General features: G+C 53.5%; 5 protein-coding genes across 5 annotated transcripts; 3 read left to right on the forward strand and 2 right to left on the reverse strand.

Annotated features, from left to right (window-relative positions):
* Positions 1–1,953: 1,953 nt before the first annotated feature.
* Positions 1,954–5,596, forward strand: B0T26DRAFT_732604 (DNA replication regulator SLD3-domain-containing protein). Its single transcript, XM_060443118.1, has 5 exons — positions 1,954–2,366; positions 2,444–3,169; positions 3,219–3,955; positions 4,016–4,560; positions 4,616–5,596. Exons 1-5 carry the CDS (start codon positions 2,112–2,114, stop codon positions 5,260–5,262), a joined length of 2,910 nt encoding a protein of 969 aa, XP_060290626.1. The 5' UTR covers positions 1,954–2,111; the 3' UTR covers positions 5,263–5,596.
* B0T26DRAFT_732607 (TRAPP trafficking subunit Trs65-domain-containing protein) lies at positions 5,597–7,937 on the reverse strand. The gene is made up of 2 exons (XM_060443119.1): positions 7,521–7,937; positions 5,597–7,455 (listed from the first exon to the last, which is right to left on the reverse strand). The coding sequence occupies exons 1-2, from the start codon at positions 7,720–7,722 to the stop codon at positions 5,720–5,722; spliced, it is 1,938 nt and encodes a 645-aa protein (XP_060290627.1). The 5' UTR covers positions 7,723–7,937; the 3' UTR covers positions 5,597–5,719.
* A 428-nt stretch (positions 7,938–8,365) lies between these two features.
* Positions 8,366–11,222, forward strand: B0T26DRAFT_757276 (uncharacterized protein; the record flags this gene model as incomplete). Its single annotated transcript, XM_060446228.1, has 5 exons — positions 8,366–8,512; positions 8,583–8,734; positions 8,798–9,962; positions 10,022–10,138; positions 10,200–11,222. 5 exons carry the CDS (start codon positions 8,366–8,368, stop codon positions 11,220–11,222), a joined length of 2,604 nt encoding a protein of 867 aa, XP_060290628.1.
* Positions 11,223–12,082: 860 nt separating this feature from the next.
* On the reverse strand, positions 12,083–14,270 carry B0T26DRAFT_511604 (P-loop containing nucleoside triphosphate hydrolase protein). Its single transcript, XM_060435430.1, has 7 exons — positions 13,865–14,270; positions 13,651–13,812; positions 13,499–13,595; positions 13,003–13,447; positions 12,693–12,944; positions 12,557–12,620; positions 12,083–12,498 (listed from the first exon to the last, which is right to left on the reverse strand). Exons 1-7 carry the CDS (start codon positions 14,028–14,030, stop codon positions 12,146–12,148), a joined length of 1,539 nt encoding a protein of 512 aa, XP_060290629.1. The 5' UTR covers positions 14,031–14,270; the 3' UTR covers positions 12,083–12,145.
* A 4,016-nt stretch (positions 14,271–18,286) lies between these two features.
* On the forward strand, positions 18,287–23,865 carry B0T26DRAFT_511653 (CDH1-like protein). The gene is made up of 5 exons (XM_060435431.1): positions 18,287–18,822; positions 18,877–18,903; positions 18,969–19,086; positions 19,154–23,234; positions 23,287–23,865. Exons 1-5 carry the CDS (start codon positions 18,424–18,426, stop codon positions 23,693–23,695), a joined length of 5,034 nt encoding a protein of 1,677 aa, XP_060290630.1. The 5' UTR covers positions 18,287–18,423; the 3' UTR covers positions 23,696–23,865.
* The last annotated feature ends 772 nt before the right edge of the window (positions 23,866–24,637 follow it).

Genomic DNA, 24,637 nt, shown 5'->3' on the forward strand with positions numbered 1-24,637 from the left:
ATCGCCACAGGTACACCCACCCCACAATCAACAACCGCAGACATGGCCTCCTCCACGCCTACCACTACAGAGCTTCAAGCCACCATTGCCCGGCTCCAAGCCGAGCTAAATGCCCGCTCCTCTACACCCATTCGCCAACCCAGCGCCGCTCGCGATATAACCCCAGCTCAAAGCTTGTTTGGCGGAACTGCTTTTAAGCCAGTCGGACCAGCTGCCAAACCCGAGTTCGCCCCGTTCCCTGGGAACGAAGGACAAGACAATCCCAACCCGGACTATGACGCAAGGGCCCGAGAATCACGGAAGGATCCTGGCATCTTCGAAGGAGAGAAAGACCAATTCGATGATTGGATTCTCAAGTTGGCAGCCAAATGTCGTCGAGACAAGAAGACCTTTGTCGACGAGAGAGATCGTATGGACCTGGTCTACGCCTCTACAAAAGGAGTACCCGCCGATCTTCTTCGCTCGAGATATGACGCTCTTACCCATCCATACCACTCGACAGCCGAGATGATCGCCACTCTGGCCAATGCTTACTTCAACGCAAATCAGTCCTTGAAAGCGGCTGACGAACTACGCGAGCTTCGCTACAACCCGTCCGACGACATTCATGCATTTATCGCGAAAGTTAACGGTCTGGCAGCCCGCGCCAAGATCCCCCTTGAAGAAAGCAAGAATACCTTATTCGCCCATATCCCTAGAGACCTCGACACCCGACTCCTCGCCGATGCCCGCGATCCGACCGTCACGTACGAGAGATTTTGCGATCTCGTCACCAGCGCCGCTCTCTCCAAGCAGGGAGCTTACGAAGAGCGTCGAAAACGCCGAGAAAAGTCCCCCACCGAACGCAAAGCTCGACGCCGCCGGTCTGGAGAATACAAGAACGAGGTCAAGACGACCACGACCCCTGTTGCCCCAGCACCTCGACCGATAGAGAAGGAGGTGGAAATCCTGAAGGCAGCCGACCTCTGCTTCGTGTGCAAGAAGCCAGGACACCAAGCTCGCAAATGTCCTGATCGCAAGGTTATGGCCAGTCTCCTCGCCAGCTTCGATCAACGAAAGAAGCTCCAATACCAAGTGTCTTGGGTCGGCCTGGATCCCGACGAAACCTGGTATCCAGCTGGCGATCTCAAGAACTCTCCATTACTGCTGGAGTCCTTCCACAAAGAACACCCGGAGGCTGCTGGTCCGCCAGTGAGATTACAGCAATGGATACGAGACGCGGCAGACGATGCTTTCAGTCGCGATCATGAGGATGATGAAGTGGCGGAACACGATGCGACGGGAAGGAGGACAAAGAAGAAGCATGCCACCAGGCATACTTGAGTTGCCCCCGCAGTACTCTTTCAAGCTTCCTGAACGCCAGGCGCTCAGAGCTTGGAAGGGGGTAATGTGAGGACCCGTCCACCAAACTGGCCCTCAAGCAGCCAGAACCGCCCAGAACCCCCGGGCCTATCAGAAGCCTCCTCGAGGCCCCACCTACCCCACTGATAGATGAAAACTTATTCGCGAGCACGCGACGCGTTGTTGGACTTTTCCTTCTTTCCCTCCTCAGTTTAGAATCTTCGTCGATAGTACCCAATGGACTGAGTTCACCTTAATGCCTTGCCCTGGTCGTGACAACGAGTAACACAACCACCCCACCCTTTCGTAGCGGTTACTATAGTGACTAGTACGAATGACCTTGTCATTTTAATACTACTGGAGTAATATTAGAGGTGTAAAGTCTAATACGGAGTCTTTGTAAATGGGAATCCCGAGTCTCGTGTCTGGGTATCTCGACTACTATCAGATTTACATTATGTTTTCTGCAGGATTCCCGTGTGGGGTCGACTCCTGTAATTGTGGGGGTGGCGGTGGCTCTGACGGTGGCGCCAGCTAGGCCCGGTCTAATCTAGCCACAGTTGGACTGTTCAAAGCATTTTGCGCGTCATTGGCAAGACGCGTTATCGACCGCGCGATTGCGGGACCTGTGCCTGCAACGGACCGTCCTCGATCAAACGGTCTAACAAGCACTGGATCCCCACATTCTATACTCGCCCGGTCTTGTCGGTTGCCAATCCACCTCAGCAACATGCAGCACCATTGATGGCCAGTATTTTTCCTATATCAATATGTTTTCGGCCTCGAGGCTGGGCTCTGGCGCGTCGCGTCCACCTTCGAGCTCTAGCATCCTCGCACCTCTCTCCGCTGAGGCCCTGAACCAGTCCCAGTCTCAGTCCCAGTCTCAACCACAGGCGCAAATCGCCCGCCATGCCTTTTCGCAATCGTCGTCTGGTACCAAAAAGCGCAGGAGGCCCGACACGGAAGACTCAAGCTTACAAGCCCCCGCCGCCGACCACCTTCTCAAGGCGCCCATCGTCCTCAAGGTATGTTTTCCCCCTTGGCTGCCTCGACCAAGTCGTGTGAGAACTTGGGTTGAAACTGACACTTTCTGCTTTACAAGCCACGTCCCTCGACCCTGACAGTGAAGCCGCGAATCCTGCAGCCCCTAATGCTTCTCCCGCGTGAACATCTCCATTTGTCTGCCCTCGATCTCGCACAGCCCCACGGAGATTTCCCAGCCAGCCGCTTGTTCGAGTCCAAAATCAAAATCCTGGACCTCGAGGGTCGCTTAGGGTCTAACGTGCTTCTTGCACGCTCCGAGACCAGCCGCATAATATATGCCATCGAGCGCGAAGGCAGCGGCTTGTATGTGCTTTGCAAGCTCGGCGCCTGGGTTGATATTGGGAACCTCGTTCTCAATGCCACCGTCGTGTGCAGTCAGGCCATGAGAAGCCGCAGATCAATAAAAGTTGACGAGTCGACCGTCGCGCCCATGATCACGCCGCATATGTACAAGGAAAGCAAGAGGAGAAGGCTTGCCATTGAGGAGATTCAGTCCATGGTCCGGAAACGCTCTGTCGTCGCACTGACAGACAAGGATCCTTCCAGCCAGGCATCGACACCCAAGGAGCAGACACCAGCGCCCGAAGTTATGGACACCCAAGACAGCGGACTAGTCGAGGCGCCCATCAAGGCGCCCGCAGATGTCCCCTTGCCACTACCAGACGGCCAGGGTAGCCTCGCTCCAGCCTTGCAGCCTGACCTTGATATCCCAGCGCAGCCGAGTGCTGAAGACATATTCCAAAATGTCAGAATGCAATATATTGAGGCTCTGTATCATTCTATGGTAAGTTGTTCGACATTGCCTGCTTGTTTCTTTTTACTTACTTATATAGGGTTCGCTGGCCTATTTTGCAAAAGGGCCGCTGTCTCAAGCTCGCGCGGCCTTTCATTTAGATTGTGATGCGAATCTTGAAATGAACGACTTGATAGACTTCTTGAAAAGCCTCGTCATGACAACAGTGGTGATAGACAAGAAATACCGGGAAACAATGCCTGGTATTATAGAGAAACTGAAGACCCTCGTCGGCGAGTCGGGTGACGGAGAGACAAAACCTAAGAAAAGAAAGCCCAAGAAGCCGAGGCTTGGCAAGGACGCCCTGTACCCATCAGAGCACGAACACGTGAGACGGTGGTGGGCTGTTCACGAGCCGGTTAGCAACGGCGAGAGCGAGAAGTCCACGAGGGATATAGAAACAAAGTATCACATTTCCTGCCTGCGGAAAAGAGAAACGCAGATGCAGATGATACTGATCCTCGAAATTCTGGCACTGGAGCCGCTAAGCCGGCCGGTAGAAGACACCGAAGAGATCCAGCTGCCAGGGGCTGAGTCCCAGACAATTCCTCGGGAGGCGGTGCAAGAGGCGGCTACGAAAAAACGAAGCAAGAACAACCTGCCTGTGCTTCTCGACGTCCACGCCGACCGTCTCTGCATCTGGCAGACTACGACAACCGATGAGGTCAAAGCCTTAGCCGAGTCTCAGGCTCTGGGCGGGGGGTCAGAACCACAGAGACCGGATAGGGTCAACTCCGATTCCCTGAGGGACTTTTGTGTCGACATTATAGTGCCTTTGTAAGTTGCCATGTTCACCAAATTGTCATTTTTAGTTCAATGGCTCACCTTGACTCACAGCTTCTCTGCGCGGCTGCCCGAACTCTGTGGTTCAATCAACCGGAAATTAGGGGGTCCGGTTGTGCAGTCGCCCCCCAAGGAAAAGCAGGCAAAACACTTGAGCGCATTAAAAGCAAAGCCTGGTGCACCCACTAAACGACCGGCGCCAACCCTCAGGAAGGACAAGGAGAGAACACTGGAGCGCGTGCTATCCAAGGAGCGAATGAGACGCAGCGCCTCACGGGGACCGTCGGGAGCGATAGCTCTCATGCGAACTGCGAGTGCTACCACAATCCCCGGCTTGAAGAGGGAGGGAAGCGAACCGCTCTTGTCAATGATCCCCAGAGGGGCGATCGGCTCGCTAAAGGACAAAACATCTAATATCTTTAAGCGAAGCACGGCCCCGAGCAATTTGGGAGGCCAAAAGGCTAAGCCAAAGGTCGATGTTGAGGCCGAGCTCAAGGATGCTATTTCCGCTCTCAAGAGGCCAAACCGGGCTCTGGTTAACAAGGAGCTGACTGAAGAGGCGGAGAAGCGAGTGTCTGTCAGCAACTCTCATCCTAAAAGTAAGTGCTCTGCCATCAAAAGCTAATCGTGGAGCGGACTAACTGGTTCCCACAGAGGTGAAGAAACCGGGCCGTGCCTCTGCTGTTCTGATAAAGGCAACGCCAGCCAACAATCGTTTCAGGGACGTGATTGCCGCCGATTCTCGGCTGCCACAACTGGCGCAACCCTCGATTGCCGTGTTCGACTCAGTGCCTTCAAGTTCTTCGGTTATCCCTGCATCGACCGTGCCTCGCAAGTTCGCAGACATGCTGAGTGCATCCAGCGCAACTGCAAGGCCGCTATCAGACAGTATTCAGGCAACACCGTCACGGCAGGCGTTTGCCCCAAAGACTACAGTCCGGCCTCCGTCGGCTGCCGACGATATTCTCGATTCTTCTCCTATAATGGCCCGGAAAGCGGCGCCCTCGTCAAACTCTCAGTACCTCTCTGTCTCTACGATCCGATTAGGCAAAGGCCATGGCGCCACAGACATGCTGCCGTCATCACCAGGGCTGGCCGCGCTCTTCAAGACACCAGTCAACCCCAAGTCGGCCAGAGACAGGTTGGCGATGGGCCTGAATGACACCCCGATCAAGTCAAGGCTCCCCGTGGGCGACACCTCCTTGACATCCAACGTGAGCCCCAACAATGACCTCGGAGTTAAAGGGGGAGGAGTGACAAAAGTCGTGGATATATACCAGCAACTGGGCTGGGACGACTGAAAAACGAAAAAGAATCAAAAATCTCAGGTGAAGTATGCATGCAGGATGAGAAACAAAACGGCCTATGAGAAATTCTGGACATTACTTCAATGAATATGAGCGCATTAACATCTGGGAAGGAGTGAATGGGTCAATAAATGAATGACGGGCAGTGAAGGGCTCGGCTGGCGTATTTCGGCAGAAAAAAGGGAGGCGGCATTTGCACGAGGGCGTCTGGTTGTTCATAGCATCGCATCGGCATGGGAGGGGAATCGGCATATTCTTCTTAACTATAGGAGAGGAACGAGCAAGCATCTTTCTCGACAGGCGTTATGATATAGTGACAGAATAAATCAATATAACCTTTTACGAGGATACCAACGTACAACATCGTTCCGTGCGTCATCCACCCATTTATTAATCTATTCACTGCTATTCCCTCGCACAACCGGCACCATCATTGCACATCATCGCCGTTTTAGCCCCCATCCGTCCTACTCCGGCGGCTGACCACAACCGTAGTAGGCAACTCTCGCACGTCGACATGCTCTTGACTTCCGAGATCGATGACTCTAATTGCCTCGATGCCTACGACACCCTCGCGCAGGGCTAAGAACCGCAGCTCGACGACGGCGCAGGCGTTGGGCGCCAAAGGGCCGACGCGAACGTCGGCCGACAGGCAGACGATTTCGGTGCTGTCGACGACGCTGCTGCGCTGCATGGCGTGCACGACGTTCTCGTCGAGCACGGCGTCGGCAACGAGCGGGTCACGCCGGGCCCCAGAGCCGGGAGCGCCGGCCGTCGACGGCGGGCGCATGATGCGCAGCTCGTTGCGCCGACGGCGTGGGATGGCCACTAGCGCAAGCCGTCGCGTCACACCACCCGCGGCGGCAGCGGCAACAACTGCAGCAGGAGCGCCGGTACCTGACGCGGCGGAGCCGCTGCGGTTCATGACGAACACTGTCCAGCGGAACTCCTCGCCAACGTAGACAGGCCCGTCGGGGCCGGAAAACGTCACTGTGATGCCAAAATCTGGCAGCATCGTATCTGTGGTGCGCGCCGTGGCAGCCTCTAGAGAGGGTAGTGCGTCGGGGCGGCTCACAGATGGCGCCACTAGTGAGTGCGCATCGCCGCCAATGGAGAGCTGGCTCGGCCGGTGGGCTCGCTGGATGGGCTGCGTAAGGGGCTGACCGAAGCCCGGGTTGAGCGGAAGGGTGAAGTCAAGGTTAGTGGTCCAAGTCATGCTCAGGCGGGGCGTGCACGGATCCGACTCATGGTCATCGTCGGGAGACCGCACGAGGACGGTGATGTCAATAGTGATGACAAGATCGCGCGACAGGTTTTTGGCGGCGATGTCGAGCTCGCGAGGTGCAAGCCGGTACAGGAACGTAAGGTGATCGTGAGCCACGCAGTTAAGAGGGAGGCCAACCTCTTCCTCGCTGTTCAGATTCTCCACACTGCCGTCAGTAACGGCCAGAGAAATTTTATCGAGCGAGACCTCGCACTCGAAAAAAGGGGTGAAGTCGACCTCGAGCATGGCTATGAGTGCCGAGCTCGGTGGAGTTGTGTTGGGCCTTGCAAAGCGAACCCGTGTGTGGGCGACAGGATAGATCTTGAGCCTGAGACTTTGCAAACCCTTGAAACGGCGGAGGGCTTCTTTGGCCTGCGTCACGGGAGCAACCCGGGACACCCTGAGAGCCGAGAGACGCGGCTTCGCGCCGCCAAGCATCGGATCCAGCATCGGATCGTCCGCAAAGGCCTGCAGCAGGTTTAGCCCAGAAGGCACGCCACTCTCCATGTAGCCATCGTCTGGCACGCCGAGCCGCCCGGGCCGCGGTGGCTTTAGGCCTGCGGATGCAGATAGAACAACAGATGGAGCCTGCAGCCTGATCCTCGGGCGGGCTAGGAAGACGGGGAGCTTCCAGACAGCATAGGCATAACGCTCCCGTGGGCGCTTGGCACCGCTTCCATCCTCGTCGCCATGCTCTACCTCCTCGTCATCGCCCGCCTCCTCATGTTCTACGATTATGGCTTGCAGGGTATCCTCAACTGTGCCATTGTAGATAGATTCCGACGCGGGAGGATCCCTATCCGGCGCATGGCCATTCACAATTTGAGCGTCGAGGGTAATGACGAGGCGCGGTAAATACGGGCGCAATATCTCGGCGCTGGCGCAGGGGGCCCGGAGTACAATGTATACATCGACAGTCTCATCTGTAAAAATCTGCGCATAAGCGGGGCGAGACGGGCGAGCGGGAGCAGCGTGCGAATCTCCATACCGAAGAACAGCACGTCGCGTTGCTCGATGCTAGCGAGCTTGCCCCGACCAGGCTGCCCGTCGCCAGAGCGAAGGGCCTTTTCGGCGCCGAAGTTGGATGCGTGGGGGATTAGATAGGTGAGATACGAGTGGTCAAGAAGGTCGCCGTCACCGTTGCCGTCGTTGTCACCGCCGCTAGCATGGTCTCGTTCAGGAAGAGTCATGTCGAATAACAGTCTTCTCTTCTTCTCTTTCAATCAAGGCGCCATTCTTCGGCACGTCATGCAGTTGGGGCTCCTGGCGAGGCGTGTATTGAGAGGGACCGAAGGAGTCAATTGTGCATAAGGTATGAAAAATGTACACCTGATTTTCAGTGCTGAATTGCATTCCGTACGTCGTTAGTCGAAGTCACTCCCCAAACCACCAATCCTGTGATGCGATCGATGGACAGGCCCAACTCACCCAACCCCTGTCTGACAAGGCGCCCGCCTTGGAAGGTACCCAGGTACCTGCAGCTTCAGGGAAGAGGCGGGTGGGGCAGCCTTGCAGTTCTCCACCCCAAAAGTCGTCAGATTGGCCCGTGCGCCTGTACCGCGACACGAGACTAAGGAAGGAGCGGAATAATTTCTTGATGATTTCGAGCTCCAGTCCTGCATGCTTTCCTTCCTTGAACCTTCATACCTCGCTCACCTGCTTCCGCGTCTTCACCCCTCCTGGCCCCACGCGTCTAGCAGCGCGTCAATAGCCAGCTGTCTGTCTCAGCAGACTCTCTGCTGTTTTTGGTTGATTGGAATATTTTGGCCTCGTTGCTCCTGTCAATAGTTCGCGCACGATTGCCGATTCCTCCAAAGCGCATCGCCGACGTCAATGAGCGGCATGGGCGCCCCCTTCGCCCCGCCAGGCCCAGCCGCCTGGCAGGAGCATCGCACCGCCGATGGCAGAGTGTATTACTATAACTCAGTCACAAAGGTCACCCAATGGACCAAGCCCGAGGACATGATGACACCCGCCGAGGTATGCCCCTTCCTCCCCCGCTTGATTCGGGACTAGAGGCCATGTGTACTGACCATGACTCCCTTTCCAGCGTGCGCTCGCGAACCAGCCCTGGAAGGAGTACACCGCCGAGGGCGGCAAGAAGTACTGGTACAATACAGACACGAAACAGAGCTCCTGGGAAATGCCCGATGCCTACAAGCGGGCTCTGGGCGTGGGCGACGCAACGCCCACGACACCTGCGTATGCAACCAAGCCTCATCCGCCGGATACTTGAGTGCGTTGCGCCGTGGCTGACAATCACAGAACACCTGCAACCCCATTCCCTTCTGGTGGTCACCAGGCGAGCTTTGGCGGCGGATTTGGCGGTGGATCGTACGACAATCATCGCGATAACCGTGACAACCGTGACAACCGCGACCACCGTGACCGCGACCATCGTGATCGTGACAACCGCGACCATCGCGAGCATCGCGACCACCGTGACCAACGCGACCATCGCGAGCCGCTCGGTGAATCTCGCCAGCTAACCTACGGCAACAATGGCCAAGCTCCTGCTTTCGTCCCAGCGAGCAACGATCCTGAGTACGCCAGCCCGGAGGAGGCCGAGGCTGCCTTCGTAAAGCTATTGCGTCGGAGCAACGTCCAACCTGACTGGACCTTTGAACAGGCAGTCCGAGCTATGGCCAAGGACCCCCAGTTTCGGGCCATCAAAGACCCCAAAGACCGCAAAACCGCTTTTGAGAAGTACTGCCACGATGTAGTTGTTCAAGATAAGGAGCGGGCCAAGGAGAGACTGGCCAAGCTTCGCGCAGATTTTGCAACCATGCTACGGAGCCATCCCGAAATCAAGCACTATACTCGCTGGAAGAAAGCCCTCCCCATTATCGAGGGCGAAACCATCTTTCGCTCGACAAATGATGAAGGCGAGCGGCGTCAACTCTTCAGAGATTACATCGTTGATCTTAAGAAGGCACACAAGGAGCAGCAGCTGGCCTTGCACAAGAGCGCCATGGAAGGGTTGATCGAGCTGCTTCCCAAGCTGAACTTAGAGCCGTACACTCGTTGGTCGGATGCTCAAGTTACGATCGAAATTTCACCACCCTATCAAACGGAAGAGAAATATCGGTCATTGAGCAAGTATGATGTTCTCACTGTCTTCCAAAACCATGTCAAGGGCTTGGAACGGACTTTCAACGACTCGAAACAAAAGGAGAAAAACATGAAGCTGCGCAAAGAGCGCCAAGCCCGCGACAGCTTCATTAAACTCGTGGGTGAACTCAAGAACTCCGGCAAGATCAAGGCTGGCACGAAGTGGTCCCAGATATATCCGACTATTGAGAACGATGATCGCTACAAGGCCATGGCTGGTCAACCTGGATCTACTCCAATGGAGTTGTTTTGGGATGTCGTGGAAGAAGAGGAGCGTGCCTTGAGAGGACCTAGAAATGATGTTCTGGACGTCATTGACGTGAGTGTTTGTTATTCTAAGAGGGCTCAGGATGACCGTGGCTGACCCATTCCATCTAGGACAAACGTTTCGAAATCACATCCAAGACGACTTTTCAGGAGTTTGAGGCAGTTATCAAAGATGATGGCCGCACGTCCAAAATTGACAAAGACATTCTGGAGTTGATTTTCGAACGCGTATGTGTTCAAATACTCACAACATGCCCCTAACTGGCAGCTGCTAACCCTTCGACTTTAGCTTCAAGAGAAGAAGCTGAAGCGGTCTAATGACGACGATCGGCATTCAGAGCGCCACCAGCGCCGAGCCTTTGATTCCCTCCGGTCGCATATGAAGCGCCTGGATCCACCAATCGCTGTGACGGATACCTACGAGCAAGTCAAAGGTCGCCTTGCCCATAGTGAGGAGTTTAAGGCCGTAGCCTCAGAAGAATTTCGCCAAGGCGCGTTTGACAAGCATATCCGTCGCCTCAAGGAGAAAGAGGAAGAGGCCGAGAAGGACCGCCAGCGACGTCGAGATCGCGGGGATGGGCACCGTGGTGACAGAGGTGAGCGATCTCATCGCAGCAGTGCGCGTTCCGCTAGGAGCCACAGCCCGGAGCACGACTCGTACGAGGCGGACCGACGAAAGGCCATTGCGGAACGCGAGCGAAATTTCCGCAAGTCGAGCATGGCAGAAAACCTCCTGTCGGACCGCAAACCTGGCGACTCTCAACTCGATGCTGTGCGCGACCGAGAGCGCGACCGCCGTGATCGTCGTGACCACCACGACCGCGACCGAGAGCGCGACCGAGAGCGCGACCGGGAGAGGGATGGCCGCGGGGATCGCGAAAGGGAGCGTGACAGAGATGGAGACCGTGATCGAGCCGACCGCGACCGAAGTGATCGCGGTGACCGTGGCCGCGCTGAGCGGGACAATCGCGACTACGATCGTCGCCCTCGACCCGATGAGTCGAACCATTATGATCGAGAGCGTCGTACTCGGGAGGAGCATAGAGAGACCATATATCGCAGGCGAGTATTAGACCGCGATGTTGATGAACTTCCGTATGGTGATGAGAGACCCAGTTCATCTCGCCGCCCCCGACCTGACGAGGACGACCAAGACCGACGAGACGCCCGACTTGCCAAGAGACCTAGAGTCGAAGCTCCTCGCGAGAAAACACCCCAGCGTGATGCTCGTCCCACCGCCATGACGCCACAGAAAGAGAAGACACCATGTGTCCGAGCCGGGAGCGAGGAAGGCGAAATTGAGGAGGATTAACCGCGCCGTCTCTGTTGTTGGACAATGAGACAATATCGACGAGGCGCAATTGTCTCTTGCCTCATCCGGAGAGGATTGAGGATGTGTAAGTACTGTTGGGTCTACAAGTACGTATCCATTATTCTACCTCGCCAGCATCGTTGCTATTGCTGGCTACCCTGACATGGATGGACGACTTGGCTACCATTATGTAGCGTGCAAGTGTATTAAAAAAAAAAGGGAGGGTGAACAAAACGGTCAGTTCATCCCCTTTACCATCTCATCTTGCTCACAGGATGAAAGTAGGGGTGTTGTGCAAAGTAGCTGTATGCTATGCCATAACTGGAACTCGGCCATGATTTCCAGATGAAAAGTTTTCATGTATTTAGCTTTGTGTTTATTTCAACCCGCCCTGCACGTGTACAACAAGACGATGGTTCATTTCCCTACTTCTGGGTTGAAATGCCATCGCAGGTAGTTAGATCATAGATCAGGTAGTTGACGGACGAAAAGAAAAAACGGATGATTTGTCCTACTATAGCATGCTGTCTTCGTTCCCTTGAGTAAGGAGTGAACTGTGCGTGTGCTATTCGTGGCTGCATAATTGAGATGAGAGTCTCAGTCGCTTGGTGGCAGCTCTTCCATGCCCAGACAAATCACACTTGCGTTGACAAACTAACGAGCAAGGCCCTCAATTTGTTTTATGCATTAAAAAAAGATTTTGTAATTCCTTCACTACATTCTACCCAATTACAACGGAATCTGACCCCGGGCGCCGCTGGGCCGACCTTCACAGCTACCACCATTTTATACGCCTAAAACGCCGGAATCGGATGCATCATCATGAGGGGGGCCGTGTTTGTTCTGGCGCTCATCCTTGGGGATGCCCTCTTCAACTACTCTTCTCCACGTCCTCCAGGAAGAACTGCAAGTCACATAAATCGTTAGTTGCCACTTGTGTCTCCACTCTGGTTATGTAGACTTACGTAGTTGCCTCCCAACTTCTGCTCTTGGTCAAGCTGCGAGTTTAGCTTGTTAATCCGCGGGCGGAAGTTAGTCGGGTCGCGGCGGAACGTGACATCTAGGTTCTTCAGGAAGGAGTTGCAGCCAGTAAGTAGCGACTCGGGCTCGTTCGCGTGAGCATCGATGCCGGGTTCTCCGTCAAAGACAATGACCCGATCAGCAAGGTACGTGGCCATGATGAAATCGTGTTCGACGATAAAGGCAGTCTTCTTGGCGTGCATGATGAACCGCTTGATAACACGACTGACGATAATACGCTGCTCCGAGTCCAGATCTAGTAAAGCGTCAATAAAACACGGAAAACAGGAGGTTGGCTTGGTTGCGCAACATACATGCAGATGGCTCATCAATGAGGTAGATATCGGCCGGCATACCAAGCGCCAAAACAATAGCCACCTTAATAATGTTAGCAGGGCTTCCATAGACAAAGTTTCTAGTTATTGGCGAGAGGGGCGTGGGACTACATACTCGTTGAAGTTCACCACCTGAGAGGTTCTTCACTTCCTGGTCGATGAAATCGTCAAGCTTTAGGGGCTTGACCACATCTGTCTGGAACTGTGGCGACAAGAATGCAGCCTTGATCTTCTTAAAGAAGAGTTGGCGTACGGTGCCCTCGAACTTAGGTGTGATGGTCTGCGGCTTCATGCTAATCTTCATCTCGGGAACCTTTTCGTCTCCGTCGGGCTTGAGAGCACCCGCCAAAAGACGGCAGAAAGTTGTCTGTTCACCTTGGTTAATTTCATTCCTTGGCAGGTTTCGGATCCATGACTATTCTCACCTTGCCAGTGCCGTTCTCTCCCATCATGACAATAATTTCAGAGTCAGAGAACCCGCCAGACTCAATTGACAACTTGAAGTTGCCGAGTGTCTTTTCCATGGATGGGTACTGGAATGCCCGAGACTTCTCAATCAAGTACTCTTCGGTGCCCTCGGCGATCCGGAAGGTCAAGCTCTCCTCGCGGAAACGTAAGTTCTCGGTCGGGATATGGCCGTCCAGGAAGATGTTGATGCCTTCGCGTACAGAGTGGGGGAGGGTCACAACGCCGTAGATAGCGGGCTGGCCATACAGAACACAGATATAGTCCGAGAGGTAGTCAAGAACGGACAAATCGTGCTCAACGACGATGACATAGCCGTCTGGGCGGAGGAGCGATCGAATGATGCGCGCAGCGCTCAGTCTCTGCTTGACATCGAGGTACGACGATGGCTCGTCGAACATGTAGCTGCGGAACCATTAGCTCTGCGTCCCCAGAAAATTCGCGGAGATGACGTACACATCGGCTTTCTGAACGCAAGTGGTGCCAATGGCAAAGCGCTGAAGTTCTCCTCCAGAGAGTAGAGTAACATCACGATCAAGGATGTGGCGCAATTCTACACTCCGTTAACAACCACCAAACGGGCTATCCCACTCGAATAATAAACTTACCAAGGGTGTCGAGGACCAGATCCAGGTTTTCCACAGCAGAGACGCGCTCAATCAAAGCCTGGACGCTCTTGTCGGCCGCGCGAATGGCCTTGGGGATCTGATCCACATACTGCGGCTTAACCACAGACTTCAGGTCGTCTTCCAGAAGCTTCGTGAAGTAGTCTGACGGCCAGTTAGCCCAACAGCCACGTCATATTCCAGCCAGATACCTTACTTTGTAGTTCGGAGCCTCTAAAGTGTTTAATGACATCCTCCCAATCGGGCGGGTTATCAAATCTTCCAAGATTTGGCTTGAGCTTGCCGCTGAGGATTTTTAGAGCCGTGCTCTTGCCAATACCGTTTGTTCCTACAAGACCAAGCACGTTCCCGGGTCTTGGCATGGGAAGCCGGTGAAGTTTGAAGCTGTTGGCAGAATAACGATGCGTGATCTGGCTCTCGAGATTGGTGGGAAGGTTGATAATGGTAATAGCGCTAAACGGGCAGCGCTTGGGGCAGATACCACAACCAATACATAGCGATTCTGAGATGAAGGCTAATCGCGACTCCGGGGCCACCTGGAAACGTAAGAGTCAGAGGAGAGGCGCAATGCGATATGGGGGGTATATCGAAAGCGCTGCGGAGTGAAGTTGAAACGGCGAGGGAAACTCGTACCTCGATCTGGTATCGTGAGAGTTAGTTACGGCCTCCCAAGATGGGTGATTGGAAGGGGCATGGGGTGCTTACGCAGAGTTTACCAGATCTCACGACCGGGCAAGATTTCTTGCACTCTTGACGGCATTTCTGATCCTGTTAGTACATCCTTGCTATTGCATGCTTCACCGCAGAACATTCCTCTAGGCACGAACCTTTGGTTTGCACTATTCGCATCACCACCGGCTAGGGTCAGCTTTGTTGTCATAAACAGATGCCAAGGGCGCAAGAATCGCAGCGCACCTTGTCGCTATTCACGATAGCGACACTGTTTGCAAAGAGTTAGCAAGGGGCCTTTTATTTAACAGGAAGCCTCGAGTCCCGTAGACTCCATGGCCAAGTGCAAGTAGGAACTATCGGCAGCAACTCGCAACATACCGAGTGAGTTTGTCCGACATGGCGCTAGTGTGACGCTCTACCAAGCTCGGTATGTCGTTGCAAGGAATCAAAAACCGGTGATCGTTTAAAGAGCCAAATATCCCCTCTCTCAATCAAAAAAAGAAAGTGGAAATCCGGTAGGAGGGGACCTCGTCGTAGCGCGGGCGAAAGAACTCGGGCGCTCAAAGGAGGGGCAACGTGGGTCAAAACCGTGCTTTCTCAAAAATTGTAGACGGTGTATCAAGACGAGGAGGGGCAGGGCTAAATATCGGCTTACACCTCCCGCCGAGTAATAAATCCCACCCGACCAGGGGCCCACTGTTAGAAATTTTTAGATACTTTGCCCTGACCACAAACAGAAAGACCCCTGACAGTTGGGATTTATTACCCCGGAACAGGTGTACAGCGCATGGGAAGTTGGTACAGTACTGAAATAGATACATACAGCGGTTGTCACAAAGGCCACTGTAGCCGGTTACAGTGGTAAGCTAGAATGCGCCGCGAGTGATTGGAAGCCAGCCAAAAGCGGATCAATGTTGGTTCCATGTTTGGAAATACCTTATGTAAGCTAACTTTCTCAGTACGGAATACTTACTATATAATGCGTACCAAATGTATTGCGCCACTTGCACGCTAAAAAAGCCACAATCGTCATGGCACAGCGGTGAGGGCTACATCTTCCACGATGAATTTCTTCACCATCTTTTCGTCTTTTTTCTCTAAACAAAGACAAAATGGTGGGCATTTCGAAGGTCTTTAACCCTGAACTTTCAGAATCGAAAAGGGCCCAAATTTGGGCTCTCCACGTCTTCGGAGCTACCAGCAAGACCATCTCGGCGCAAGTAGGGGCCGGGAAATCGACCGTTAACCGGACCATACGACGGATCAATGAAAACTTGGCTAATAGACTCGAAAATCCATTCATTTCGAAGCCAAGAAGCGGCAGGCCAGTCTCAGTCGACGAGCTGGCTATTCGGCGTATTATTCGCAGTACAAATCAAGCCCGAACAGACACCCTCACTACCCTAGGAACACCCTCGAAATCTGGGCGTAAGGTCTACTGGTCCACAGTCCGTAGGCTCCTCAAGCCGGCTAACAAGGCACGCCGGCGTGCTCACAAGAAGCCCTGGATCTCTCCTAAGAATAAAAAGAAGCGCCTAGACTTCCGCCGCCGCAATAGACACACTGCCTGGCCTCTAATCTACTAGTCAGACGAGGCATACTTCGAAGTAGGCGAAGACGGCCGCACAATTTTAAGGAAAGAGCCCCAACCCACACCCACACACGCACAACCCACTCACACGCGTACCGAGCGGGCCAAGACCTCACTCCTTTGTCGCCCGCTAGCCCTGCACTCTGTCATGTATATAAGCAGTGGCCCTCGCCCCTTTCTTTGCGAGGGCCAGGTTGAAGTCTCTTACCAATACCAGTCATTGCTCATTTCCTTCTTTTCTATAATAGAAGAAAAAGTACGGCCACGGCGTACAATTACAGGAGGATAGAACAACTTATCACCACAACGGCTTCCTAGGTTTATTAAAGAAGACTTTCGACGTCAGGGTCCTGGAAAAGCCCGCACAAAGCCCGGATATTTCCCCTATTGAGAATATATGACACTGGATGAAGCTCAAAATAGGGGTACAACGTCACAGGATTAAGAACGTTACGCAGGTAGCTCAGGCCATTCAGGAAACCTAGGACCAAATTACCCTGAATTATTCATGAAGTTAGTAGATACAATGCCCAAAAGGATGGATTTGCTCAGAGATTCAAAGGGCGAGCCGATTAAATATTAAATTACTATCATTTTGGTATATTTTGCGTGTATTTTGGCCTAGAATTGACATTATTGTGATTATTCGAAGAAAGAGGGTGCGTGTAAGTAGGTAGCGCAATAATTTTGGTACCCTATTGTTCGCGCTTTCAACACGATTCAGAAACTGCCCGTATAAAATTGGGGCTTCGAAGATTGGTTTGACTGCAACGCAACAGCAAGTTTGTCCTTGTTTCTCAAATTGATCCCAACATGCCGGAGCAAACGAATCTACAGAAATGTCTTTGACGTAAAAAAATAGCCAGCTACGGATTATCTACTACTTAGGTAAACTCTGGGAACCGGGCTCTCGATTACCTTGCCTACATGGTTAGGCATCCTAGCTATTATCAGGCGAGATGGCAGAGGCGATCACGGGCACCTAGTTCGGGCAGTATGGTATTATGCAAATTGTCCCTTGTGGCAGCGGCGCAACACTGGCTGTTGGACCGTGGGATCCTTCTCGTCGACAACCGCTGCGCTGACTGGCAGACCATTGCGCCACAATTGAGTCATTAACCTTGCGTAGTGAATGTAGTTCCTCTGGGGCTTTTCGGGTAAGGCAAAACCACCACTATGGAAGCAGATATGTAAGGTGGTGACGTGTTCAGTTCTCTCGCCGTCCTGCACGCGATTCCTTAGGTTGGGACCAAGCCAATGTCCGAGCGAAGAAGTGAGGTGCATCTCGCCAGAACTGATCTCATAACAGATCTCCGGGGAGTGTAGGCTTTTCACATAAGCCTATTGCGGGAAGAGGTATGTACAGGCTTTATAGGATAAGGAGGAACAAAACTACTGTTGTTGCACCGGCCTTGACTTCTTCATTCGGTGCATCTAACATAGTAATGCAGATTGTCTCTCCTCTCCTACACTCAAGGTGATTTTTGGGATATATAGAGGGCTTGCCGCCAGGGACTCGAAGAGCAAGTTTATTTTGTAGGTCGATGACTTCCTTGCGTAGCGCCCTAGGGGTGGTTGCAATGTACAAGGGGAAAATTCGAGATGACTGTTGGGACGATAATTTGGCGCTGCACAGCATATCAGAAGAGATCCAAGGGAAAAGAGACTCGCTGATGGTGATATTTTGATATGGATTGGGCAGGTTCAAGTCCCGCCCCTGCCTCGTGCCGAGTCCCTCGTCCTTCATCGTTGGTAGTCGTGGGGGCTGGATTTGGTTAAGTGGGGTGGGATTCTAAGGCCAGCGCCAGCCAGCAGCAGCTGGCTGCCAAGCACAGGCCATTTCCTGGTGGGTTTCTGGCTCCGATTCTCATTTTCATTCTTCTCCTCCGACCACCACTGCTGATTTTCCGCAGTACACCATCACCACTGCCCACCCCAGGGTCTCCAGGCCTGGATAGATCCCCACAACACACATTGCCAGCACCGACCCTAGCGAAGTCCAACACGGTCTGCTGCCTGGAGGCCATTGTTAATGACTTGTAAGTGCTGCCACTGCTTGTCTGCATCTGCCGTGACGTGCTGTGAGCCACCCTGTCTTGTCCATCAATCCTGCCATCGAATCTGGGCACATGCCCCCGTGGAGATGTCGTTCCTGTCGGCCTTCCGGAGTCACCTAGCGTTGGAAACTCGATGGAATTATTATGCCGCGATGGCCTAGACGTGCTCTGGTCACCCCGCGCCTCCCCGACAGCCCCCGATGGCCTCAATTGCCCTCTGCCATCAGCCCAGCCTCGCGTCCATCACTTACACGGCCCGGCATGCGACAAGCATCATTGATACATGTTGCTGGCTCTACCGCTGCTATGCTCTATTGATTCTGGGTCGCCTGTGTGGCCTCTCTCCGCGACCGTGCTTCGCGTGTTGCTAGATGGCTGGGATTTCTCACTGACATCGTCGTCTTATAGCAGGCAGCTCGCGGTCTGAAGATCAATATGTCAACATCACCGGAAGCCAGTCCTGTGAACGGACATGCGTCTCCTTCGGACGATGAGCGCATGAGTCACGTAGCCAATGGTGACCAAAGCGATAGCGACCTGTCCGACGTACAGGCTCCCGACGTTGATCGCTTAACGCCCGACTCTCCGGACGCGCCCGGCTCGCCAGCCGGAAAACCGGACCTGACCATCGAAGAAGCTTCCGATTCGAGTGATAATGTTTCCGATGATGGAGACTTTGATATGGCCGAGAGCCCTACCTCCGCTCGGAGTAATGCTGGAAATAGCCGTGCCGCCTCCACTGAAAGCCGGCCTGCCCCTAAGCGAAAGGCCGCCCACGCGGCTGAAGAAGATTTCATGAGAGAGAATCCAGAGTTGTACGGCTTGAGACGAAGTGTACGGTTGTGTCTTATCCGTCCTTAGAGAGTCCACGAGCTAACAGCTGAATAGTCGCGTCCTACCCAACGCCGCAAAGTCGTGAGTCAATACTAAGCTGCCTATAAGAGTGCCGCGCATTGCCGATGTGCTAAAATCTCGTACAGGTTGATTCAGATGAGGAAGAGGAAGCATCCGATTCTGATGTCGCTCCTGCTCCCCGCAAAGCTGCCAAGAGAAGGCGCGTTATTGATCGCGTCGAGCGCGTCGATCGCTCCCTTCCTGGTGCGTTCAATTGCATTGCCTAAATGTCGTGTTGATTTGTTTAAACTGACCCGTCGATGAACCGCAGTCTCCAAACGCGGCACTCCTGCCCGCCAAACTTCTGCGGATGATTCCGATTCCGATACATATGGTGGCGCGAAAGCCCGCAGCTTTCGAAAGAAGGCCCGCCGACAACAGGAGCTACAGCCATCGCTGGCTCTGGTCGAGAAGCGATGGTCCAGTCGCCGAGCGGCCCAGGTATCTGCCGGCGCTTACCAAGAAAGCGAAGGGGAAGAGGAGGAAGAGTCGGGTGTTACACCTAACTACTGGGCCGCTGACGCCGAAGATAACTCGCCGTACATTGAAAAGCTCCTCCGCCACCGGCCCAAAGAGGGCGTCGATCTCGCACCCGATTCCACGCGACACGACTTCGAGTATTTTATCAAGTGGCAAGGCAAGTCACATTTACACGACACGTGGGAGACTACAGAGAGCGTCGCCGGATTTCGCGGATTTCGCCGACTTGAGAACTACTACAAGAAGATTGTCGAATACGAACTAGATATGAAGTTTGGTGGCGACGAGTACAGCCCAGAGCAACGAGAGCAATGGTTGCTGGACAGGGAGCGCGAGGAGGAGGCCTTGGCCGATTATACCACTGTTGAGCGAGTCGTTGCTCTCCGAGACGGCGATGATGACGACGAGTACTTGATCAAGTGGAAAGGCCTACAATACGACGAATGCACCTGGGAAGCAGGCTCGCTCATCAGTGCTCACGCCCAAGACAAGATCGACCAATTTCTAGACCGCTCGTCTCGTTCATGGCAGTCGGATCGGAAGCAAACCAACCCCGAGACTCGATCGCGTATGACAAAGCTGGAAAAGCAACCTTCTTACATCGTGGGAGGCGAGCTTCGCGAATTCCAGCTGAAGGGTCTCAACTTCCTCGCCCTCAACTGGACCCGCGCGAACAATGTCATTCTAGCCGATGAAATGGGGCTGGGCAAGACTGTCCAGACGGTCGCATTTCTCAGCTGGCTTCGGAATGATCGTGATCAAGAAGGCCCATTCCTTGTTGTAGCACCCCTGAGTGTTATCCCTGCGTGGGCTGATACCTTCAACCACTGGGCGCCGGACCTAAACTACGTTGTCTACCTTGGGCCAGAGGCGGCGCGAGCCAACATCCGAGATTACGAACTTCTCGTGGACGGTAACCCGAAGAAGCCCAAATTCAATGTCTTGGTCACCTCATACGACTATATCCTGGCAGACTGGGAACATCTCCGAACCATAAAGTGGCAAGTCCTCGCCGTAGATGAGGCCCATCGATTGAAGAACCGCGATTCCCAGCTTTACGCCAGGCTCAACAGCTTTGGTGTCCCGTGCAAGGTTCTCATCACTGGTACGCCTATTCAGAACAACCTGGCGGAACTCGCCGCTCTCTTGGACTTTCTCAATCCAGGAAAGGTTATAATCGATGAAGAACTTGAACTTCTCTCGACTTCTAATAACATCAACCCCGACAATCCTGAGCAGGATGAGGCCAAGCGGTACGAGACACAGGCAAAGCTCCAGAACTTGCATTCGTCGATCGCTCCTTATATCTTGCGCCGCACAAAAGAAACGGTCGAATCGGATCTGCCTCCCAAGACCGAGAAGATCATCCGAGTGGAGCTGTCCGATCTTCAGCTTGAGTATTACAAGAATATCCTCACGCGGAACTACGCCGCCCTCAGTGATGCCAGCAATGGGCATAAGCAGTCATTACTCAACATCATGATGGAGCTGAAGAAGGTCAGCAACCACCCGTACATGTTTCATGGCGCCGAGGAACGGGTCCTCGCTGGCAGAACCCGCAGAGAAGACCAAATCAAAGGCCTCATCACCAGCAGCGGAAAGATGATGCTCCTTGACCAGCTTCTTACTAAGCTAAAGAAGGACGGCCACCGCGTCTTGATCTTCAGTCAGATGGTCAAAATGCTCGACATTCTCGGTGATTATCTGCGGATTCGCGGCTATCAGTTCCAGCGGCTTGACGGCACAATCCCCGCCGGGCCTCGCCGCATGGCAATTAACCACTTCAACGCCGAAAATAGCGAGGACTTCTGTTTCCTCTTGTCCACACGAGCTGGTGGTCTGGGCATCAATTTGATGACCGCCGACACCGTAATTATCTATGACTCGGACTGGAATCCGCAAGCGGATTTGCAAGCTATGGCCCGGGCTCATCGTATAGGCCAAAAGAAGCCTGTTAACGTGTACCGTCTTGTGGCGAAGCAGACCATTGAGGAGGAAGTCGTTACGCGTGCCCGTAACAAACTTTTCCTTGAGTATCTCACGATCCAAGCTGGCGTTACCGACGAAGGAAAGGCATTGAGAGAGCAGTTTAAAGAACGCGGCTTCAAGATGGACGAGGCAAAGACATCCGAAGACATCTCAATGATTCTCAAGATGCGCTCGCAAAATCTCTTCGAACAGTCGAGCAACCAGGAGAAGTTGGAGCAACTCGATATTGATGCCATTCTCGAAAACGCCGAAGTCACAAAGACTGATGTCGACGACAAGATCAACCTCAGCAGTGGCGGTATTGACTGGGATAACTGGATGCAGGTTACTGACGTCAAGGTCGACGAGCTTGCACTCGACTGGGATCAGATTATTCCCGCCGAGCAACTTGCAGCCATCAAGGCAGACGAAGACAAGAAGCAACACGACGAGTACCTAGCCAAGGCAGTGGAAGAGAACGCTCCCCGGAAGGCCACTTTAAAGGGTTCAAAGAGGACTGCCGAGTCTGACCGCGCTGATCGTCTCGCCAAGAAGAGGCAGCGTGAGAAGCAGGAGCAAGAAGAACTCGAGGAGCAACGAGCGCTTCTATCAGACCCTAGGCGCCCACTGAATGAAAAGGAGACTCGAAACCTCATTCGCGCCTTCTTCCGTTACGGTTCTCTTGATGATCGCGAGGAAGAGGTTGTCCAGGATGCTCGTCTAAGCGATCGAGACCGAGACTTTCTCAGGTCTATCATTGATGATTTGATGGTTCTGAGTCGCGAAGCCGTCGATGCCAACAATGAGAAGCTCCGCGAGGAGGAAGAGAGAGCCGGAAAGCCACTTGCCAAGAAAGATAAGAAGGCCGTTCTCGTTGACTTTGGCGAGGTGCGAAAAGTCAATGCCGAGACTGTTGTGGAGCGGCCACCCCAGCTGAAGCTGCTACGTCGTGTGCTTCGGGAACATGGAAATCCCCAAACCTTCAGACTCCCAGATGCGGCTAAATCAGCCCAGTATTCCTGCGAGTGGGGCGCGCGCGAGGATGGGATGCTGCTCGTGGGTATTGATCTGTACGGATTCGGTGCCTGGATGCAAATCCGGGACGATCCCGAATTGCAGATGCAGGACAAATTTTTCTTGGAAGAACACCGAGTGGACAAGAAGGAAGAACGCAAGAAAACCGACGACAAGGGCATCCAGTCCCCTGGAGCCGTCCATCTAGTTCGGCGGTCCGAGTACCTCCTGTCTGTCCTTTTGGCCAAGCACTCCAACGACGCAGCTGCCAAGAAGGCTGTGGAGAACCACCATCGGAGCAAAAAGCTTCTCATGAATGGCCATCGCCGTGGCGACCCAGGTTCCGTCTCGGCTTCACCTGCTCCGCCTATTTCTAAGAAACCAAGCCAGCACCGGGACAGAAACCATGACCACAGCCGGTCTTACAGCAACGCCAATGACAAGGGGACACCGAGGCCTGAGCATAAGCGGAAACGCCCTGATAGCTACGACGACCGTAACTCGAAACACCGGCGACTGGATGACCAGCGTCGCGGCATTGACAGCAAGCTCGACAAGAAGACTCAGAAGGAAAAAGAGAAGCCGAAAATGGATGCCGAGACCATGGAGAGATACAAGCGTGACAGACAAAAGGCTGTTGAGCGCTTCCATGATCTTGCCAAGCTGCGCGATGACGAAATTGACAACTCGGACAACGCACAGCTTGTTTGGTCTGTCCTGCGACCTCTCAAGCCTAACATGGAGCGCATAGTATACTCCAAGGAGCGGTTCCCCGCGGCCAAGGAGCGGGCCAAAATATTGGGCGAGGAAATCCGCACATTCGGAAATTTCCTCAAGGGATTACGTGGAGAGAGTGCAAGCGACCTTGACAGCTTGGAGCCCCAGTTCTGGTGAGTACCCGACCGTCGTGTCCGTGCCTCTGCATGTACTAACCGTGCTTAGGGAGTTTTTGTCGTCCATCTGGCCCATCAGCGAATCCAAGGTGTCTGGCAAGAGGCTGCAGAAAATCTTTCGCGACATAGAGGAGAAGGACAAAGTCAAGAAAGAGGAGGAGGGTACCATCGATGTACGGAGATCAAGGAATCCAGACCTCGAAGATGGTGAAATCGCCAGCGATCGCGAAGATCGCCGAGCTCGGGGCCGGGACCGAGACCCCTATCGAGATGACCGGCGAGAGGAGCGGCGAGAAGAGCGGCGTGATGAGCGGCGTGACGAGCCGAAGCGCCGGAACTACTACGAAAATGGTGATCGACTTAACTTCCACCGACACCGCCGGGATGGTGATAGAGGAGGACCGACGCGTCCTTCGTGGCAGAGCCGCAGCCCCCCAGCTCGGCACAGTCCCTATTGAGTGTTTTGTCTGAGGGTACTTGTACAGCGGTAATTCCCAAGACAGATCTCCGCATTGGCTGGCGCACCGGTAATGGTAATTGAGATCATGTTTCGTTTTATTATATTTTCCCTATCCCTAGGAGGACCCATAAACTCTACATACCCGGCATTGCATTGACGAAGGAAAGGGTTTGATGATGGGGAGTTGTTTTTGTCGGGAGCTGGCATTTGGTTTGGGTTAGGCTGCGCCCCGAGACAGTCGTATGGCTAGCAGGAGAGGGGGGGAAGGGTGGCTGGCTGAGGGTTTTGGCATTTATAGCGACGTGGAGTTTGTATCAAAAATGGGTGGGGGGCAAACATGGGTGTTTGTCTTTGGTCCCGGCGTGCCAGACGACATGAGCGACTAGAGGATTTTGGGGTTTCCTCAAAGATAATCCCAGATAAAGTGTATCTATGGCCGTCTAGGTCGTCTAGGCATGTTGTGATCTCAACTTTTACTAATAAGGCGGACTAATGTGTACACCTTAGCTGAATTCTTTTCATTTCTTTCTCACGACGAGACAGGAGTTCCCCACCCACCAACAGTGTAGAACAAAATGTTTTAGACAAATGAATAGAAAACCTACAGACATATAAGACCAACTCAACTTTGTTGTTCACATGCTCAGCATGTATATGTGAAGCTAATACGCGGTACGGAGGTAATATGTGCCTACCCATTTCAGATCCTATATTTCTGCTACCTATGCCATCCATCTCTAGTCATGCCAATCTGATGATGTGCTGTCAGGGGGTACCGATTCCGCGAGAGAGAGAACCATCTCTTAGTTAGGTAGCTGTTACATGGAAATCTCAGGTATCGGCAAGTTACCGGCGTTTGAACCAGGAATCTTCTCTTTCTCCTTCATCTAGGAGACCTTTTTCACCTACAGTTCAAAATAGCGAGTCTTTTGTGTTGCGT

The sequence above is a fragment of the Lasiosphaeria miniovina genome (genome assembly GCF_030549165.1).
Source record: "Lasiosphaeria miniovina strain SMH2392-1A chromosome Unknown B0T26scaffold_8, whole genome shotgun sequence".
NCBI classification, from domain to species: Eukaryota; Fungi; Ascomycota; class Sordariomycetes; order Sordariales; family Lasiosphaeriaceae; genus Lasiosphaeria; species Lasiosphaeria miniovina.

Coding starts and splice junctions, on each gene's coding strand:
- B0T26DRAFT_732604 (XM_060443118.1), top strand. CDS start 2,112: ATGTTTTCGGCCTCGAGGCTGGGCTCTGGCGCGTCGCGTCCACCTTCG. Junction 2,367..2,443: donor AGGCGCCCATCGTCCTCAAG/GTATGTTTTCCC, acceptor CTGCTTTACAAG/CCACGTCCCTCGACCCTGAC. Junction 4,561..4,615: donor CAGCAACTCTCATCCTAAAA/GTAAGTGCTCTG, acceptor TGGTTCCCACAG/AGGTGAAGAAACCGGGCCGT.
- B0T26DRAFT_732607 (XM_060443119.1), bottom strand. CDS start 7,722: ATGACTCTTCCTGAACGAGACCATGCTAGCGGCGGTGACAACGACGGC. Junction 7,456..7,520: donor ACGCGACGTGCTGTTCTTCG/GTATGGAGATTC, acceptor AGATTTTTACAG/ATGAGACTGTCGATGTATAC.
- B0T26DRAFT_511604 (XM_060435430.1), bottom strand. CDS start 14,030: ATGCCAAGACCCGGGAACGTGCTTGGTCTTGTAGGAACAAACGGTATT. Junction 12,945..13,002: donor GAGAGAACGGCACTGGCAAG/GTGAGAATAGTC, acceptor CAAGGTGAACAG/ACAACTTTCTGCCGTCTTTT. Junction 12,499..12,556: donor CATTGATGAGCCATCTGCAT/GTATGTTGCGCA, acceptor ACGCTTTACTAG/ATCTGGACTCGGAGCAGCGT.
- B0T26DRAFT_511653 (XM_060435431.1), top strand. CDS start 18,424: ATGTCAACATCACCGGAAGCCAGTCCTGTGAACGGACATGCGTCTCCT. Junction 18,904..18,968: donor CTACCCAACGCCGCAAAGTC/GTGAGTCAATAC, acceptor AATCTCGTACAG/GTTGATTCAGATGAGGAAGA. Junction 19,087..19,153: donor CGTCGATCGCTCCCTTCCTG/GTGCGTTCAATT, acceptor GATGAACCGCAG/TCTCCAAACGCGGCACTCCT.